The following is an 18,826-nucleotide window of genomic DNA, read 5'->3' as shown; positions in this document are numbered from 1 at the left end:
GTAGCATTCAAACGTACATATTTTTATAAAGGTTGTCTCATACAAGCAAGTCCCGTGTGGTCTAGTGGTTAGGATTCGTGGTTTTCACCCACGCGGCCCGGGTTCGATTCCCGGCACGGGAAATGACTTTCTTTTTTTCTTTTTAATTTTTTCAAAAAAGCAACTAAACCAGAGTTTCACAATACTTTTCTCTATCCATATAATTAACATTTATCCACTTTTTCATTTTAATTGTGGCAGTATTAATTCATTATCCATTAAGGAACTTCATAAAAAGAAATAAATAACCATTTATATTCGTCTGTGTTGTTTTAGTACATAGAGATACAGTATTATTATATAATATCTCTATGTTTAGTAGCACCTCTACTACTAGAGCTCTAGCTGTTGCCAATCTGCATTCAATGCACACTGGCAGTTAAATACAGTCTACAAATGACCTTTTATTGTTCTTTTGGTACATTTTAGAAAATCATCATGAAATTGACATTTATGAAATTTAATTTATGAAAAATATAGTAAAAATAATAAATTTAATAAATCACAGAGACGATTTAAATTCTATATTGTTTATTTGAGCAAACTTACATCTAGAAAATTACCTATAAAACAAGAAGAATTTACAAATATATTTACCTGGTATGGGGGGATGTGGATTTATCTAGAATAGTTTTACAAAGGATGGCCACACATATCTTCACATAAAATAAAGAACTTGAATTAATAGCGACGATGATTCTCCATGATCAGTACATATATGTTACAGCGGTTCACCACCATTTTCTCAAAAATAATTTAGATCTAAATTTAAATGAATTTATCAAATATTCATTTTAAGATATACAAATTTCTTTTATCAATCTTTTAGTTTAGTTCTTTACAAATACTTACTAATGTAAATAAAAAGTAGTTATCTAACAAAAAAGTACAAACAATTTATCTGGAATGTTGTAAATTAGAACATTATACATTAGTATGACATGCATCCTAGGATCTTTTATGTATTATACACACATAGCCTTTAAGTTCATGCTTTTAGGTTGGTTGATTTGTTGATTTTTTTTCAGCTGAATTTCTCTTCAAGTACTGTGCACGATCTCCTTCAAACAATCTGAAGTGGAACTTGAAAACAGAATTCTTGTACACCATTACCATCAACAAGTTGCCATTCAGCTACCAACTTAATCTAGAAAAATAAATACTGTACCAATATATTTTTACCACAGAATTGGAGTCGTGAGATGCTTCATCATGAAAGGTGGTTCATCATCAAATGAAGAAACTGAAAGGTGGTTTAGCATGAACTATGACTATAAAGGTAGGTAGTTTCAAGTTGTAAGCTGCCTCATCATCAAGGATAAGGTAGTTCACCATAAAATGAAGCATGAAATATGACTATAGAAGGTATCTTACTTGGGTATTGACGTAATAAAATTTAAAAAAATGTAGAACGAAACTTACTTTTGGGTAGATGGACTTTACAGGAAGTGATGAGTTGAATGTATACGTTTGAGCAGCGGCCAATGGACATTTTAGGCCACTGTCTTTACATGCATCTGGATTGTTCAAAGGAAAGGGAACCTTAACACCATCTATATAGCCGTACACTTTAGATTGAACAGCAGTTGCATTCAACACTAAAAGCAAAAATGAGAACAATAATAACTTCAGGGTCCTACTAAACACCACCAGATACGTACTAGAGCAATAAATCCTACCACCAGAGAGCAGCCACCTGTTTGGAATTGATTATTAATGGTATATTACACATTTCAAAGCTTAATTCTTTCAGAAACTGATAAAATTTAAGTTTAAAGTTAAATTTCTCGCCGTCGTATTCCAGAACCGAATGCGTTTGATAAACATTATAGCAACGAAACAAACGTATTCATCAGTGTCTCTTGTGTATTGTATTCAACGGTGAACTATGAGGCGCTACCGATGGTTTTTTTTGTTACCTTAGTCAGTCACATAAAATACACCAATCGATTGCGCGATTAGTCTTTCATTTTTCATTATGTTTTGATCATGTTTCGTATGTCAAAATCGGTAACGAACATCACTGACAAAAGGTAGTTTGCATTAAGTTTTATTTATTAAACGAATTTCTGATTTTATTTGACCAAATAAATTCATCGGTAGCGCCTCATAGATTGCTTTAGTAGGTATCTGGTGGTATTTAGTAGGACCGTAACTTCATGCTTTGTATGGATTAACTATAATAGTGTAGTATGCTAACATCTAGCTATCTATATCTTAATATGATTAACAATTGCAAGAATGTGTTTATCAAAGTTTATTGAAGCTACAGTCTACACTCAATTCAAACAGTTGTTTTCTTTTAATCAAATGAAAACAAAATATTACAAAAGATGAGTTTAAAAAAATGAAAAAAAAAGTAGTCATGAGAATTGTGAGAATGAACAAAAAAGACAAAAGAAAAAAAAAGACATATTTTATGAGACAAGTTGTACTATAGTGCAATCAAAGTTCTCGCAGTGTCATTGTATAATCTGCGAAAAACACGACATGGGTCAAACATGAAAAGGGCGAGACCAATAATGACTTACACTCCTTGAAGGTAACCTTAAGTGCAACAGATGAGCCCCGTTTAATTTGACAGGGGTCTGCAGGACAAGGGACAACATCTACTGCTGTAACATCACTTTTAGTATCTGCAAAAAAACATTATTTAAATTAAAAATTAAATATAATTAGCTTTTAAATTAACATTCAGCAAGAGGATAAAAACATAGGACCTACAGACAATGGAATGATACCCTGTCTCAATCGGTAGGGTGCTAATGCACTTTCGCACCTCATCTCCCTCTCTTATCTACTCTTATTAGGCCTAGGCCCTAGGCTAGGCGGCGCTAGTTCCGTTTCGCACCTGTTTTTATTTCGACTTCCTTTTGACTCCAAAATTGTTAAGCAACTTATTGTGAATACCACACCTTAAAATTGGGCCTCATGAGTACTTTTATGAAGAAGAATCACATAAAAATTAACAAATAAATCCTTAAATTGATGATTTTACAGACATGTTTCTCGCATACCGTTCGCGAATTTAGCATACTCGAAGTTCAATATTTTCGTTTCTATGGAGCGCTAGAAAAGCAACAACAATAGATGGTTAAAAACTCAGTGGAATGTGTCTTCTTTTAATGAATTTATTATTGAAATACACGTTTAATTTTAATATATTTTGTCAATAAAAATGCTGTAACATTTTACTGCTACTAATTTGCTGTTTTCAAATAGCAACCAACCCTAGGCCTAAGAGTAAGACTAAGAGGAATATTATTTAGATCAGGTATACCCCTACAGTACATGTAATATGATGATGAATTTGTCGATTTTCATTCCTAAAAGTTCCTGCAAAAACCATGTACAGATAAAATTGAACGTAATTTTCACCAATAAATGCATTAAATATATGCAATTTACTGAGTTTTTAGCCCTCTATTATGATTGCTCTTTTGGCACTCCATATAAACAACATTGAACATGGAGTATGCGAAATTCACGAACCGATGTGCGAGAAACACGTCTAATTCTAAAGCGTGGTTCCCACTAGCGACGCAACACAAGGACGTAACGCAACGCAAGTTAATTGACTAATTACAAGCGATGGCTTATTCGCTTGTGATTGCTAACTAACTGTCTATAACTTCGCTTGTCATTGGTTAAAACGCTTGCGTTGCGTTTACGTCCTTGCGTTACGTTTCTAGTGGGAACCAAGCTTAAGCCTTTAAGGTGTGGTACTCACGATAAAGTTAAATAAATCATTTTGTTTGACAAATCCAAAATTTCTTTTGGATTTGTCAAACAAAATGATTTATTTATTATCTACAATCCTACAAAATGCACTTATTCACGATAAAGTTACTTAAAGCCCCATTCCCTACGTTTTTTAGATCTAATTTAAGATCACAAACTATATTTAATGTAAAAATAATACTATATGGTCCTATTGCGATAACTTTTTTCGTCTTTAAACGGTTAAAAATGTGAAAAATAAATCGATTTTAATAATTATAGCGGCCCGCTATAAATCCCAAAATGCATTGCGCGCGGATTGATATTGTTGTTTTTCACTTGTAATTCGCCCACTTTTCGATCGATCGTGAAGCCAAAACAAATGGAAGACTCCTAACTTTTCAGCGAAAATACCGGGTTTTCTCCAATTTGTATCAACGGAGTCTGGCAAAAATAGAAAGATAATTAATGCAGCAACTATACAACGTCAGGCTAGGTATATAGCTAGCGTACGATGTTCGTACGTTACCGATGTTTACCAGCTAGGCCTACAAAACTAAGCCTAGCTAGGCTAGGCCTGAGACCGTCCACGAGAGGTCGATCGCCGCGAGCTACTTAGGTAGTGCATTGTTTCTCACTTTTTATCATAATTTACCATAAAACGTACATTTAAGACAAGGAATGACATGGTTTAATGTTTTTAAAGTGATATATATGTATTATTTTCCAAAAAACGTCCAAAATTGCAGGGAAGGGGTCTTTAACCAATTTTGAGTCGAATATTAACGACAGTTGCGAAACGGAACTAGCGCCGGCTAGGTCTAGCTAGTACTTACATGCTAGTACAGTAAGTAGGCCTAGGACCTAGCCTACTTTAATTAAATTTAAAAAAGTAAAACAAATTAGGCCTACTAGCTAGCTAGAGGTAGGCCTAGCCTAGCCCTCCTAGCCTAGGCCTAGCCTAGCTAGGCCTATACTGTACTTTACCTGGACAATTTTTGAAAGCCACTTTAGTTGAAAATGTAAAAGATATAAAAAGAAGTATAGTAAACGTAATTTGATAAAGAAAATGCATTTTTAACAATCAAATTTCAACCACTAGAGGCTACACACACCAACAAATACAACCACACTGTCACTACTGAAATCTGCAAAAGACTAGCTAGCTAGCTGAACTCGAGCGAAAATACTTCCTGGTACTTTTCACGTGATTGTGACATCACATGTCTTTCGATGTTCAAAAAACAATACAATTGATTGGATCGTCGTCGTACGATGATGACGCGCTACTGCAGGAATCCAGCGCACGCCACCAACGTTCGATGTGAACCAAGCGCGTGTGACGTAATTTTGAAACTTTTTTCCAATGGGGAAGCGCTGTATCAAACACCACGTGCGTAAGTTTATAATTTAGTCAAACAGCCTACTGTGAATTGTGATTCATATAGACGCTTTTTAAAGAAAAATCTTCACTAATTATGATGGTGTTCTTTTTAGCACTGTTAGCAGGCCTACAGACAGTACTTTTCACACTCCAGCCTCTGACTAATAATGAAGGCATGGCTCTCCACCAGTCCATTCGGCATTAGGGCCCTAGTTAGGAGTATAGTGTATAGGGGCCTAGCTAGGCGTTATTACCGGTACTATTTTGTGTCATACGCACAGTACATCATGCAGTTTACAAAAATTGAAACAGTATTTTAAAAATGTTATCAATCTATATTAAAAACACATAATTATTAAATTACCAGATTTAGGCCAACAACATCAAAAATAAACATTTTAACTTTGCTCAACCACACACACCTCGTTCTGAGGATCCAATTCAAGTGAAAATGGTAATAAATAAAACTACATTGAATGTGTATTACTTATGTTAACATTTACTCAGACACAAGTTTAAAACATTATAAAAAGAAATAATGTATTATTTATTGACAAGTTCATAAAATGCCGATAACTATAAAATATTCTGTTTGGGTTTTAAAGTAACTCTTCCTAGGTTGAGTTTGTGTGAATAATTAGGTACAGTATATACATATTAATACAGTAAAGATGCGATATAAAAGCCTACATTAAGGGTGGGCTTATATCATCCGTATCAGTATGATATTAAAACATAACACATTTGTACTACTATGTATTCAATATATATTGGTAAGATATTTTGACAATATCAAGAAAACCTGCTATTATAGCAACTGCAACAGCTATGCCCAGCCAGAGAGGCGTTTTGGAGCTTGTAGCTGGTAAATATCTTCGCACCTGTAATGGAAAAGTTATATTCAATACTAAAAATAAAGAATTTTATTTATTTATACTACCTGGATGAATTACAATATGCGTATCTAATCTTGGAGCAGTATACACCAGACGCTGTGCGAGTTGGTCTATGTAATTACTTGGCAAGAAACTTTTTAAGGATTTAAAGAAAAATATCCAATTAAATGGCTTACCCCAGATATTTCACCCTTTGAGAGTGGTTGTGCGATAGATGCTGTTACCAATTTACTATTTTCAATAAGTTCACCCATTAGATAATGCTTTCCTGTTGATACTATCTTTACCGTTATCATTTTGCCTAAAAATCTCTCTTCCTTTGGTACCAATACCTATCATAAAACATAAGTACTGTAATGATTTTTAAGAAATAATGATCTAATATAATAATAATAATAGTACTGTTGTCTTATATAGTGCCTAATACAATGTTTCTAAGCACTTTACACACAAAAATGATCCATTAAATATCCTAAGATAACCCAAAAAAAGAAGAAAAGCATATACTGTATATAAACTATATTAGGTGAGATGAAAACATTAAATATTGCTGGTGTTATAGAGAGTTGACTTTAGGATTTTCTGAAAAATGTGTAAAATTAACAACAAACTTGCCTGTTCATAAAACTTATTATGGGCAACATAATACTGTTTATCATGAGATACTTCAGTAACCAGCACATTTTGTATTTCTCCTATCTTGTTACTGTATGTTTCATAACTTTTAAACAATATTGATACTTCCTTTGTTCGTCTCTTTTTCTGTAAAAAGATTTGAAAATAAAGTAATACTCAGTGGAGTATCCAGGTTTTTAAAAAAGTGTATTTAATTAATTAATTTAAGTACTGAACTAGACCTAATGTCCTATCTTTTGCATTGTCATTTTCAAAATTTAGGAGGCTTGGGCCGGCTGTGTACCAAAACAACTTTGATCTACACCACTTAGATCCACCTATAATACTATATCTAAACAGGTATTAATTAACACTTTGACTGCCAGGGGTTTTTCCAGTTAGAAACTGCCACCGCCAGCGTTTTTAGCCCAATTTGATGTTTTTATTACAGCTGATTGAAACCATGTATGTGATCTGATTTATATGTAATTTAGACTAATCATAAAGATTTTAGCTTTACAATGGTACCAAGAACGATTTTTAAAGCGCAATATGTAAATCGTAATAGTAAAATGAAAGTAACACACTTTTTGAGTTTTTCGTAGTTTCGCGAAAGAAAGTCGAGATATTGGCGATTTTGTGCAAGACATCACAATATGAAAATATCGCCCGGTGAGATCAACAAACAACAAAAAAGTTACTTACACAGCACCGATAGACCTATAAAAACAAGTTATGACTATCGAAAAATGTATTACATTTTATAAATCATAAATCTTACATCAATGTTTCGCCAAAATCCACATAGTAAAGACACCAGGCCTAGTTAACCAGGCCTAAAGTTGGTCCGGAACCATTTTACGATTAGGCCTAGGCTAGGCTAGCCTTGTACTACTAGCCTAGATAGTAAACTGATGATAATATCCATACCATTTCAAAACAAGTTTGTTGCGTGAAACTCGGTCACTTTAAGTAAAACACCAAAACAATTAGGGTATACATACAATAATAAAATTAAAGACTTCGTATTGAAAATGACTCCATTATTTTTTATTCAGATAACAAACAAACATGTCAATCCACAAAAACCTTTGTAATGCTTCGGCAGCATAGCTAGCGCGCGACCGATACACAATGCGCCAAGCCATCGCTGTACGCGCTACTGTGATGCGCGGTGTTTGTTATTTCGACAGGTACCATTTTGACAGTCGTTCCTAACCAGATTAGTTACTTTCAAATTGTAAAATATTTATGGTCCAGACCGAATATAGTGTTCATATTTATAGTATATACCAATAATTAACCTATCTACCAGATTTCGTAAAAAAACGCGAAAAACGAAGATCTTCGTGTTTGGCAGTCAAGCGTTGTGTTTCCAAAAACGAAGATCTTCGTGTTTGGCAGTCAAAGTGTTAATAAAGCCATGGAGTATGGTATTTAAATATTATACCTCACTAGCAGGGACTTGATGCATTTTAGCAGCAGGTGTAGCAGGCCTAGGAAAGAACTGATTGATGAATAAACTAGGAAACTTATAATCCTCAATCAATTTCAGAGTGCCTTTAAAGTCCTGTAAAAATTAACAAAATGGTATTAAAATCTGAATCTGATTTATTACTACAGTAAATCTATGACAGTGAGCTACAGAACATGATTAAAAATATAAACTTGTGTATTTTTACTACCTCCACTGTTTCTGTTGGGAATCCGCATATCACATCAGTGGCAATTGTAACACCAGAAACTCTGTTGGAATTAACAAATAATTTAAATGTGGTTTTCTTCTTGATGATCCAATTATAGAAAAGTAAATAAGTACACAAATATAGTAGCATTGCACTTTAAACTATATTTCATGAATGAAAAAAAATCATATTTGATATTTTAAGTGCTGTATTTATTCAGTATCCTTTGAAAGCTTGACGTCAATTTACCTTTCTTTTAAGAAGTCTGCAACTTGTCTAAAATCATCTACTGTATATTCCCTCTTCATATCAGCCAAGACACAATCTGATCCGGATTGAACTGGTACGTGTAGGAATGAATAAACTCTTGGATGTGATAATATTTTACTGATAGACTAAAAATAATTTTAAAAGTCAGAATCATATGCAAAATCCAGGATAAAATTTAACTATTAATTCAAAATTGACCAAACAATCTTACCTCTAAATGTTCCAGTATATAAGGTGGATTAGTCATGCCTATCCTCATCATACAACCCTCAGGTATAACCTCCACAAGTTGCCATAGTAACTCTACAATAGTCACTCCAATATCTTTTCCATATGCACCTAGATCTTCACTTGTTAACCATATTTCACAAACGCCCTCTATTGGTGAAAAGTTCACAGTTTGATCACAATCAATGATGCCATTAAAATTATACAGTGTTGTTGCAAATGTATTATAAACAGTGATGCAACTTACCTTGAAAAGATTGTTTAGCTCTGTCCACAATTTCTTGAGGTTGATAACTACCCAATTCTCCTCGGGCATACTTTGTTTTACAGTATGTACACTGGTTCAAACATCTGTAATTAATCAAAAATTGTTCATATTTGTACTCTCTACTTTTAGTTGTCCAATTTTGAAAAGGATATTTCTGAAACTTGATTTGAAATGGATTTACCCTGTATTTATAGCAATTATTTCAATTAGTGGGTTTTTTCGAATTTTTGGTAAATTTAAAGAAGCTCCTCCAATTTTTTTTCCTGCTGCTTTCTTCTGACCCAACAATCGAACTGTGTGACCTGAAAAAAAAGTTATTTAGTTATGTTATGCATTGAGTTCTGCTATAGTCTTATTTCATAGACATTTGTTAGTTGTACGATATATCGTCATTAAAATTACATACTTGAACCTTTTGGTTGTAACCATATCTAACTTGTAAAGTATGATTTACCTTTTAACGTTTCTTCAACAACTTCTACTACACGGTCAATCTGTTGAACTCCTACGATACTAACACCATTAATGTATTCCATGCGTGGCTGAGCTTGAGGTACGCATCCAGATACAACCAAGTGTTTTCCACTTTTCTGTGCTTTTTTTACTTCATTACGAAAGTGATCTTCAGCTGGGTTTTTCACAGTGCAGCTGTTTAACAGCCAAAGGTCTGCATCATCAGCCTTATCTATAAAACGCAATTGAAACTTTTATGGTACATATCATTTTAGAATTTCCTTCACAGGTATATAAGTTTACTTTTTTAATGTTGTTGTGAAACTTATATTTATGTGAGAAACATATTACATACTATCCTAATACAAGCTTAAGTTTGTTTTCCTGTCAACATTACACATTTTTAAATCATTAAAGTTGAAAATAAGTAACGATTTTGATGATCAAGCTGGACCGCTAATATTTACACATTTTTATGCAATTGTTCTTAGTTTCTTCGATTTCTGATGGTTGCTGGGACACACGGACGTGAAGTGTTGGAAAACCAAGGCCGGCAACGCGCAGCAGGGCCCGCATGAAATTTTAAAAGTTACGGGTTTTTACATGTTTTTCATGTAATCTATGCTCTATAATTTTTGTAACAATTGCAGATTCCAACGATTTTTAACCTTGTTTTTAATCAACTTCTTCTGTAAAATCGTCAGGCTTTACCTGTGATATTGTACCCATAAGTAGCCAGTTGTCCTGCCATATACTCTCCATCTGAATTGTTATGTGAGCAGCCCCAAGTCTTCACATAAATCTTCTGAGTACCTGGGACAATACTTGAATTAAACATAAGTATGCAATTTAAGAACATATTTAGGTCAGTTTTATTTGATCAGGGTGATGGCTAAAATAACATATCAACAAACAAATTTATGCTGTATGATGTAGTATTTAATTTTATTTAGCCAATCATAAAATAATTTTAATATGAAATTGCTTGTTTGTTTGTTTGTTTGTAAGTAATACCTGTCTGCCACTAATTCCTCTTGTTGTGGTGATACATTATGACGTTTCTTAGATAACTTTGGAATCACATCTGTTTTGTTAGTAAACCTCTCATTTGGTGTTATATCTTCAAGCGAGACAATGTCTTCAATATCATCTAACCCATGAGACATCTTGGCAAACACTGTGTACTGGATGGAACTGTACTGTGTAGTAAAATGAAAGCAATATATAATTTATATAATAACCATGTAATGTGAGTCGTGACCAAAATAACGTTTTATAAATTATTATAGCCATAGCTAATATAATAAGCTTCTTACTAGTATTTTAAATGGAACTACAGTAGGCTTAAGTTATGATTAGTACATCCATGCACGCGGATACGACGCGACGGTAGTGCCAGCAGAAGAGAGTGAAATTAAAAGGGATTACGGTCGAAGCGGCCGCCAACCAAAGCGGCCGCTAGTTCAATAAGGTAATTTGTATGGAACGCCGTGTGCGCTTTGATTGTCGTTGTTTTGTCATTTTTGATTGTCATTGTTTCGACAGGTTTTCTTTTCCTCGGACGTAAATAACAATACTACATTATTAATATTATGTAATTTATTCTCTTTTTTTACAGATTGAATGTGATACGTTCTTTTAATTACTTACTTTAACTGTTCTAAATGATATATATGTTTAATAAAGTCAATAAAATACATTGTGGTGTTTGTATTGTATATTAATATAATATATAATAAGCCAATTATTAAGAATAATATATATATAATTTCCATAAAGTATATCAAAATATATATATTTGTTAATATTGTATATTAATATTTTAGTAAAGTAACTACTGTAAGTAGTACGTGTTCGCAAACATAATTTAATTACAATAACATGATGACATCAACTTATTTATTTAATATCCTAAATTGTTTTATACCTTCAGATATATAAATATTGATCAATTTAAATAATAAAATAATAAGATGCAAGTGTCTGTACGGTACGGTAATTAATTACGCGAATTTCTGCTAATAACCCGACTGGCGGCCGGTCAGGAATAGTGCTGTAGAAGGTCGCGTTTTCGTCTCCACGTTGCTTTATTGAAAACACAAACAATGTATTACAATGGAATAACACTTAAATGTATAACACACCCTATTACTAATAATAAAAACCAAGATTTGATAGTATGTAAATGAGATATAAAGATTCGGCAATATCGTACGTAAATTATTAATGCAATACTGTATGAAGATTCGATGTAAATGAGATATAAAGATTCGGCAATACCGTACGTAAATTATTATTGCAATACTGTATAAAGATTCGATGTAAATGAGATATAAAGATTCGGCAATACCGTACGTAAATTATTAATGCAATACTGTATAAAGATTCGATAGTATGTAAATGAGATATAAAGATTCGGCAATATGTCGTACGTAAATTATTAATGCAATACTGTATGAAGATTCGATAGTATGTAAATGAGATATATAGATTCGGCAATACCGTACGTAAATTATTATTGCAATACTGTATAAAGATTCGATGTAAATGAGATATAAAGATTCGGCAATACCGTAACGTAAATTATTATTGCAATACTGTATAATACCACATAGCAGAAATATATAACCAAACAGCTAAAACAGGAAACATACCTAAAGAAATTAACGAAGGCATATTGCATCCAATACCGAAACCAGGCAAGAAAAAAGGTCCACCAAAAAACATCCGACCCATCATCCTTCTGTCGGTTCTTAGGAAAATGCTAGCAATATGCTTACTTAATAGGATAAACGACAGATTAGATGAACATGTCCCTGTAACACAGGCCGCGTATCGCAGAGGACGAAGCACTACCGAACATGTACATACATGCAAAATGTTAGCAGAAAAGGCAATTGCGTCATCTAACTATGAAATAATATTACTACTACAGTACTTGACATGACCAGTGCATTTAACACTGTGCGGAGGAATACTCTATTCGACATACTGGCACATATATTACAAGATGATGAACTACACATGTTGAAAGTTTTGATAAACAATGTAAAATTAAGCGTTCGAATTGGAAAACAGACAGGAAAATTGTTTACTACTACACTAGGAGTACCACAAGGTGACTGTATGTCTCCGATACTGTTCACACTATACCTAGCAAAGGCACTCGAATCAGCAAACACAACACCACTACCCCTACAATAGCTTAATATCCAGATGCAGTATGCAGATGACATTTCATTTATTAGCGACTCAAAAGAACACATAACTAAAATAAAGAAAAATGTAACAGAGAAATTAGCAGAATTCAATCTAAAGATAAACGAAAGTAAAACAGAAGAATACCTAATAGGAAGAAACACCGATAGTAAATAGGAAGAAACACCGATAGTAAATGGGAAGAATGCAACTACCTCGGTAGTAACTTGGACACAGAAAAAGACATTAAAAGAAGAAAATCACTAGCAGCTATGGCATATAACAAGCTGAAGTCGTCGCTAGAACACAACGACGATGTCTTTAGACGTGAAATCCTGTTTGTTTAACGCATACATAGCAAGTATTTTCTTATATAACAGTGAACTCTGGGTACTAAACAAAAAATTACAAGAGAGTATAGATATATATCACAGGAAAATGTTGCGAAAGATGATAGATATTAAATTAACAGATAGAGTGTGTAACACGAAAATATACGGGATAACAAAACAAGAAGAATGGAGTAAAAGAATTAAACGAAGGAGACTAAAATGGTATGGACACATAATTAGATTACCGGATCATACCCCAATCAAACAAACAATGAAGGAAACTAACAGGAAAGTAAAACGACCCGTAGGAAGACCAAGAAATAACTGGATGAATCAAATAAAGAAAGACTTACAAGGACTAGTAGACACAAACACAATAACAAACCATCCTGCCATAAACAGAAAAAAATGGAAACAAATTGTGGAAAGCGTAATGTCGGAAGACGGAAAACGTTAACAACATACTGTATAAAGATTCGATAGTATGTAAATGAGATATAAAGATTCGGCAATACCGTCAGTTCAACGTTACTTTTCCCCTTCGCTGCCAATGTATTTAAAAAAAGAGAAATTAGTAAATTATTAATGATTCGATAGTAATAGTATGTAAATATATTTAGTTAGTTAATATTAAAATACAAATAAAATATACATTGATTTAACGGCAGGCAAACTTAATTATTATAGAAATATAAATATTCGATAGTACATGATTTGGCTTATATATTTAATTTATTTGTTTGACCATACATACAGCTGTAACTCAACTCGCCATCATAGGCCATGGCGTTGACAACGACTATCAAAGATTAAAGCGCACATGGCGTTCCATAAAAATGACGATATTAAACTGGCGGCCGCTTTGGTTTACGGCCGCTTCGACCATACTCCATTAAAAGGAGGCCTACTACTACTAGATAGGCTATTATTACTGTACTAGTTACTAGTAGGCCTAGAGGCTAGGCCTACTATCTATAATTCTATGGCCTAAGAAGAGGCTTGGCTAGTAACTTCTACAATAGGGCCTAGGCATAGTAACATTAGAATCTTACTTACGTAATTATAATATATTAATATAGAATAACTAATACAGTATTCTATTAACAAATACAAAAATAATACGTTCAACTTCAGTATCAGCTGTTAACAAAATATAGCCAAACAAGATAGCGTTAACATGCACACACATGATGCTGCCCCATCAAAAACAAAGACTGCCCTCAATGTACAATTTTGTTTATATTTATTTTATGTAAAAAATATCATTCTTTGGTGTAATTATGTAATCCATGATTACAACAGTAGTTGACAGTAGTAATGTAGTAAGTAGTAGAATGCTCCATGGTGTAGTATATTCCATTTATGGTCACATTTTGATGGTAAAAGTGTATGGGGTACTACTAGTTCTACTGACATTATTTAATTATTAGCCGCCGCCACACGTGCACAACATACATTCAAAACGGCTAAACTTCCAGCCAATCACCATCAAGGTATTGACACAAAACTCGGGGGGGTGTCTCCTCTCCGCCGTCGGCGTGTTTTTTTTGTACACATATCACATGACCAACACCTTTACCTACTCGATCTTCGACTAGCCAGGCCTAGGCCTAGAGTGTGCCGCCTACTATACCCCTTCGGCTCTGGATCATTTTCATTTAGGGTAATATTCTTACTATTTAAGGTACTATTATTACTGTATTATTATTAGTTAATAATTCTGCATGTTTGATTTGATTTGAAGTATTGGGAAGCCTACCTACTTAGTTAGTTAGGCTACTACAGTCTAATACCTCCTAGTATAGTAGTAGTAGCTAGGCTAGGCCTAGCCTAATAAGGAAGCCTACTAGAAAAACGTGTTTAATAATTAGGCCTAGCCTAGGCTAGCTAGGGGCCTAGGCTAGCTAGCTAGGCCCAGGCCTAGCCTAAACCTAGACTATATCTCACAAAAATGAAGATAGGCCTGTTGTGACAAATGCCCGTAGTACTATACTATAGTAGTAGCCTAGGGTAGTAAGTAGTAAGTCTAGGCCTAGGCTAAATATTATTATTTCCTTCCTTTATCTGTTAAGGAAGCTGAACCATTTTAATTGTCGATAAAGTAATTCTTAGGGTTTTTTATAATTCCTTTATTGAGAACGTTTTAACTTTTTCCTTTATATGCTGGTTTTTTATTAGTCTTAGGGTCAAAGAGAAAAACTCACTACAAAGAATTGTTAACTTAAGTTCTAAATTAATAGTTGTCAACTTCGTAGCTTATCTTCTTTCTGTGACATGCAAACTCTAGAAAAAAGTAGAGCTATTCTAAAAAATATTAACCATGCCTTGTTCAGTGACTTCGAGCTCAGAGCTCAAACCTCATGGGCGTCGCTTTCGATGCCCGGCATGTAGAACAAACCGGAAAAGGAATTCGTTTTTGCCAGCGGCTATTCAACTCTTAAATTCTTGAACCTTTACTCTTTTTTTTTGTACTGTGTATTGTGATATTTTGTAAGATCATTTTAATCCAGACCTTTTTATTTGAATTGCCCCGTGTGGGATGATTAAAGAATTTTGAATTGAATTGAATTGAATTAATTCAATTACTTTTTTTAAATTCCATCATAGGTCCAAGTAACTTAGAAAATGCATGAAGGTAACCATGGTAAAATCCAACCTTACAGGGTGATTGTAGACCCCCGGAATCCTCTGAAATACCATGAAACTTCACCAAGGTCTCGCAAAAAACAAATGGCAAATGAAGATAGAAAAGAACAACATCGAATGAATGAAAGGTATGGTACTTGTCAACTAATTGATGTAGTTTGCATTCTTGCTGACTAAATAGATTTGAATGTTTTTTGTTGAAATCAAATTGATTAATCAACTAAAACCAGTTATTAACAAAAATGGAATTCCTTTGTTGCAAACTGGTATAAGACTCAGTTAAATAAAAGTGGAAAATGATTTATTTTAACAATATTATGAATTAATTTATGGAATTTTATTATGTTGTGTTTAATGTTTTTGTTGTGTTTTATTGATTATATTTATGGTAGGCCTACTTTGATTATCCTTCAGTCCTGTTATTTAAATTGCCTCATGTGGGATTAAGAATATTTGACAACCAAATATAAAAAAAAAACAATAATAATTAGTGATGATCATTAGTATGTTTACTTTAATTTAGATTCCGACATCATAATCTAAATCTTGCAATTAAAGAGATTGTCAAAACAATACCATACCCCCAGGGAGAACCATCAAAGAATGAAACCAAGGTAAGCAGAGCACCAACATAGATAAAAGTTGCATGTATTTAACACAACAATATTTATAAAATTGTTTCTTTATACTGTAGTACAATGTTCTCCATCGAGCAAGTGCCTATATGGATTACTTGAAAACGAAGATCTCATTATTAAGCTATGAATTGGATATGCAGTCTGATTTTGTTGGCGGTCTAGCAGTATTTGATAAACCATTTAATAATACTCAAGGTAGTAAATTTTTAGACTACACATTACAATCATTGCTAAATAGTGTGAATAAATAAATTGAATACAATACATATAGTATAAAAATGGGCATATTCTTCTAATCTGTTTTGATATTATACAATAACTAAAAAGTAGTACAGTACTACTATATTATACTGAAATATGTTTATTTTGTAAAATAGGTGAAAAGAAGTGCTCAGTTCCAGCATATACGCCATTTTCTAATGAAGTTATGGAAGAGTTATTAGGCCACAAACTGCCCGTCTTGCCACCAATTTGCAAATCCAGGCATGACATTCCAGGTGGTTCTAGAATGCACTGGTCAACATCTGCAAAAGCTTCAGCTGGTATAAAATTCTACCATTGTTTTTGTACTATTCACTATAATTGTATTGTTACCCATATAACCAGTACAGTATATCAATCCCATGTGAGTGACTATACTAAATCATATACGGTAATCTCCATAAATATAATTTCAAACTACAGTAATTTTATCTTTAAGCAATAGATTTATTTACTTAGCATTCTTAATTAATTGAATCTTTTACATTTATTTTATTCATATATTTTTTCAGACTATACTTATCCACCAATCATGCGGCCAAACATTCCAGCAGGTTTTCAAAATCCTGATAATCATGGAGTACCAATACCACTAATGGTTAGTAAAGCAGTGATAGCGCCATCTTATGTTTTCAATGTCCTTCCGATGACATCATCATGTGGAGTGGATCATTTAAAGACTAAAAAACGACAGGCAACTGATGTACCAAATAATATTCAGATAAAAAGTAACCTCCAAGATTTAACGACTACTAAACAGATGAGTACGAACTTAAGTGATGAGAATCAATCTGATGTAACAAACTCACAACACTACAAAAATAATCCAAATCCGGTTTCAGATTGCAGTTCAAGTCCAACTTCAAGTACTAGCTCTTTTACAAATACCAATCCAAGCTTTTGGTCAGGAAGCTGCGCCAGTACTCAAATGTCAGATGAGATGATAGCCTCTCAAGATGATGATTTGTCATTGAAATCTGATGAAATTCTGTTACCAGCCTATGATCAGTTGAGAGAAGATCACAGGACACATGGTATCTTAACTCAAGATGATATTTTAACAGCTGTAACAGCAGTAGGATTACCTGAAGAATCTTACAATCCAGTCAGTGTCATAAATGAAGTCATACTAAAAGAACCCTTTGGCACAACAGAAAAGTTCATACCAATATCAGATAAAAAAGCAAAATCAATGAAGGATTTCAGTCCCAATGCTGTTGTTGAAATGTCTACAAATTCATCAGTTGTATTTGACGAAGATACAGACAGTGATGAAGATGAATTTTGCATTAATTGGATTGAAAATGATGTGATGTTTACACGCGAGACAATTCCAACAATACCATTAGATGGAAGTGGTGCGACTATACAACTACCAAACAGTATTGAGCAAGTACTTAGACTTATCAATGGTCCAAAGCTAAGTCACCTCTCCACATCACAAGATTCATCCGTAAACAGCAGATCTTGGATTAATGGTTATCAACTATTTACAAAAATTAACCATCATAAATTTCGAAGGTATGAAATTAAATACTAATATTTGTAAAAAAATTTGTTATAGTTTAAATTTTTTTTTATTTCTACTGTAAACATGTTTTGTTTTTAACTTATTTTAGTTGCTGGCCTGAGATTGAAGGAAGAGAAATTACAAGATTGTTGGGAAAAACTTGGAAAGACTTCCCAACAGAATACAAGACACTGTATAGGTAAGAAAATGAATGTGTTTGGGAACCATGATTGTTTAAAATATTAAAACGGCAGCTATAACTAACCTAATGACATTTTAGTATTCAGTTGCAAGTTCACTCAAAAACTAATTTTGCCACTTTCCGTTTTAGTGAACGTGCTTGTGAGCTGAACGAGTACAATAGAAGTCAGCGAGAACGCTCAATTATCTCAGAACAGAAACAAACATTGTAAACCACTATCTTTGAAAGCAAAAATAAACTTTATTATTATTATAGATATTTCAATAATGGATTTTATTGCTTTATAATGTTAGTTAAAAAGTTATTAATTATGATGGTTGTATTTAAGTGTTCAATATTTGTATTGCTGTTTTATATTTAAAGTTCAATAATATTTACCTTTTATTGTACTCATTTTTTGAAGGAGTACTTGGTTCACATTATATTTTTGACATCCCAGTACATTTTTAATAATTGTTATGATTCCAAGTTTGACAGTTTT

At 33.1% G+C, this 18,826-nt stretch overlaps 3 protein-coding genes and 1 non-coding gene across 7 annotated transcripts; 2 read left to right on the top strand and 2 right to left on the bottom strand.

Annotated features, from left to right (window-relative positions):
- The first annotated feature begins 50 nt into the window (after positions 1 to 50).
- Positions 51 to 122, top strand: Trnae-uuc (transfer RNA glutamic acid (anticodon UUC)). The gene has a single exon. It is a non-coding gene; the product is annotated as a tRNA-Glu (tRNA).
- A 431-nt stretch (positions 123 to 553) lies between these two features.
- LOC140060064 (NPC intracellular cholesterol transporter 2-like) lies at positions 554 to 4,930 on the bottom strand. Its single transcript, XM_072106118.1, has 4 exons — positions 4,747 to 4,930; positions 2,571 to 2,675; positions 1,462 to 1,637; positions 554 to 1,186 (listed from the first exon to the last, which is right to left on the bottom strand). Exons 1-4 carry the CDS (start codon positions 4,832 to 4,834, stop codon positions 1,103 to 1,105), a joined length of 453 nt encoding a protein of 150 aa, XP_071962219.1. The 5' UTR covers positions 4,835 to 4,930; the 3' UTR covers positions 554 to 1,102.
- A 212-nt stretch (positions 4,931 to 5,142) lies between these two features.
- LOC140060060 (uncharacterized) lies at positions 5,143 to 18,668 on the top strand. Of its 2 annotated transcripts, none has more exons than XM_072106113.1 (8): positions 5,143 to 5,156; positions 15,696 to 15,862; positions 16,258 to 16,348; positions 16,429 to 16,567; positions 16,750 to 16,914; positions 17,146 to 18,154; positions 18,253 to 18,342; positions 18,475 to 18,668. In XM_072106113.1, the coding sequence occupies exons 2-8, from the start codon at positions 15,714 to 15,716 to the stop codon at positions 18,554 to 18,556; spliced, it is 1,725 nt and encodes a 574-aa protein (XP_071962214.1). In that variant the 5' UTR covers positions 5,143 to 5,156; positions 15,696 to 15,713; the 3' UTR covers positions 18,557 to 18,668. The 2 variants fall into 2 exon arrangements, with proteins under 2 accessions (XP_071962214.1, XP_071962213.1); XM_072106112.1 differs by lacking the exon at positions 5,143 to 5,156 and adding an exon at positions 14,666 to 14,772.
- LOC140060010 (threonylcarbamoyladenosine tRNA methylthiotransferase-like) lies at positions 5,523 to 14,282 on the bottom strand. 3 transcript variants are annotated; one of them, XM_072106038.1, is made up of 13 exons: positions 14,145 to 14,282; positions 10,573 to 10,757; positions 10,270 to 10,382; positions 9,560 to 9,790; positions 9,287 to 9,407; positions 9,085 to 9,188; positions 8,821 to 8,987; positions 8,589 to 8,734; positions 8,340 to 8,400; positions 8,105 to 8,224; positions 6,655 to 6,801; positions 6,216 to 6,371; positions 5,523 to 6,024 (listed from the first exon to the last, which is right to left on the bottom strand). In XM_072106038.1, the coding sequence occupies exons 2-13, from the start codon at positions 10,722 to 10,724 to the stop codon at positions 5,896 to 5,898; spliced, it is 1,647 nt and encodes a 548-aa protein (XP_071962139.1). In that variant the 5' UTR covers positions 10,725 to 10,757; positions 14,145 to 14,282; the 3' UTR covers positions 5,523 to 5,895. The 3 variants fall into 3 exon arrangements, with proteins under 3 accessions (XP_071962139.1, XP_071962140.1, XP_071962141.1); XM_072106039.1 differs by lacking the exon at positions 14,145 to 14,282 and adding an exon at positions 12,213 to 12,440; XM_072106040.1 differs by lacking the exon at positions 14,145 to 14,282 and having other exon boundaries at positions 10,270 to 10,371; positions 10,573 to 10,706.
- Positions 18,669 to 18,826: the final 158 nt, after the last annotated feature.

Source organism: Antedon mediterranea, chromosome 10 (genome assembly GCF_964355755.1).
Source record: "Antedon mediterranea chromosome 10, ecAntMedi1.1, whole genome shotgun sequence".
NCBI lineage: Eukaryota > Metazoa > Echinodermata > Crinoidea > Comatulida > Antedonidae > Antedon > Antedon mediterranea.
This window is presented reverse-complemented; position numbering and strand designations above follow the sequence as displayed.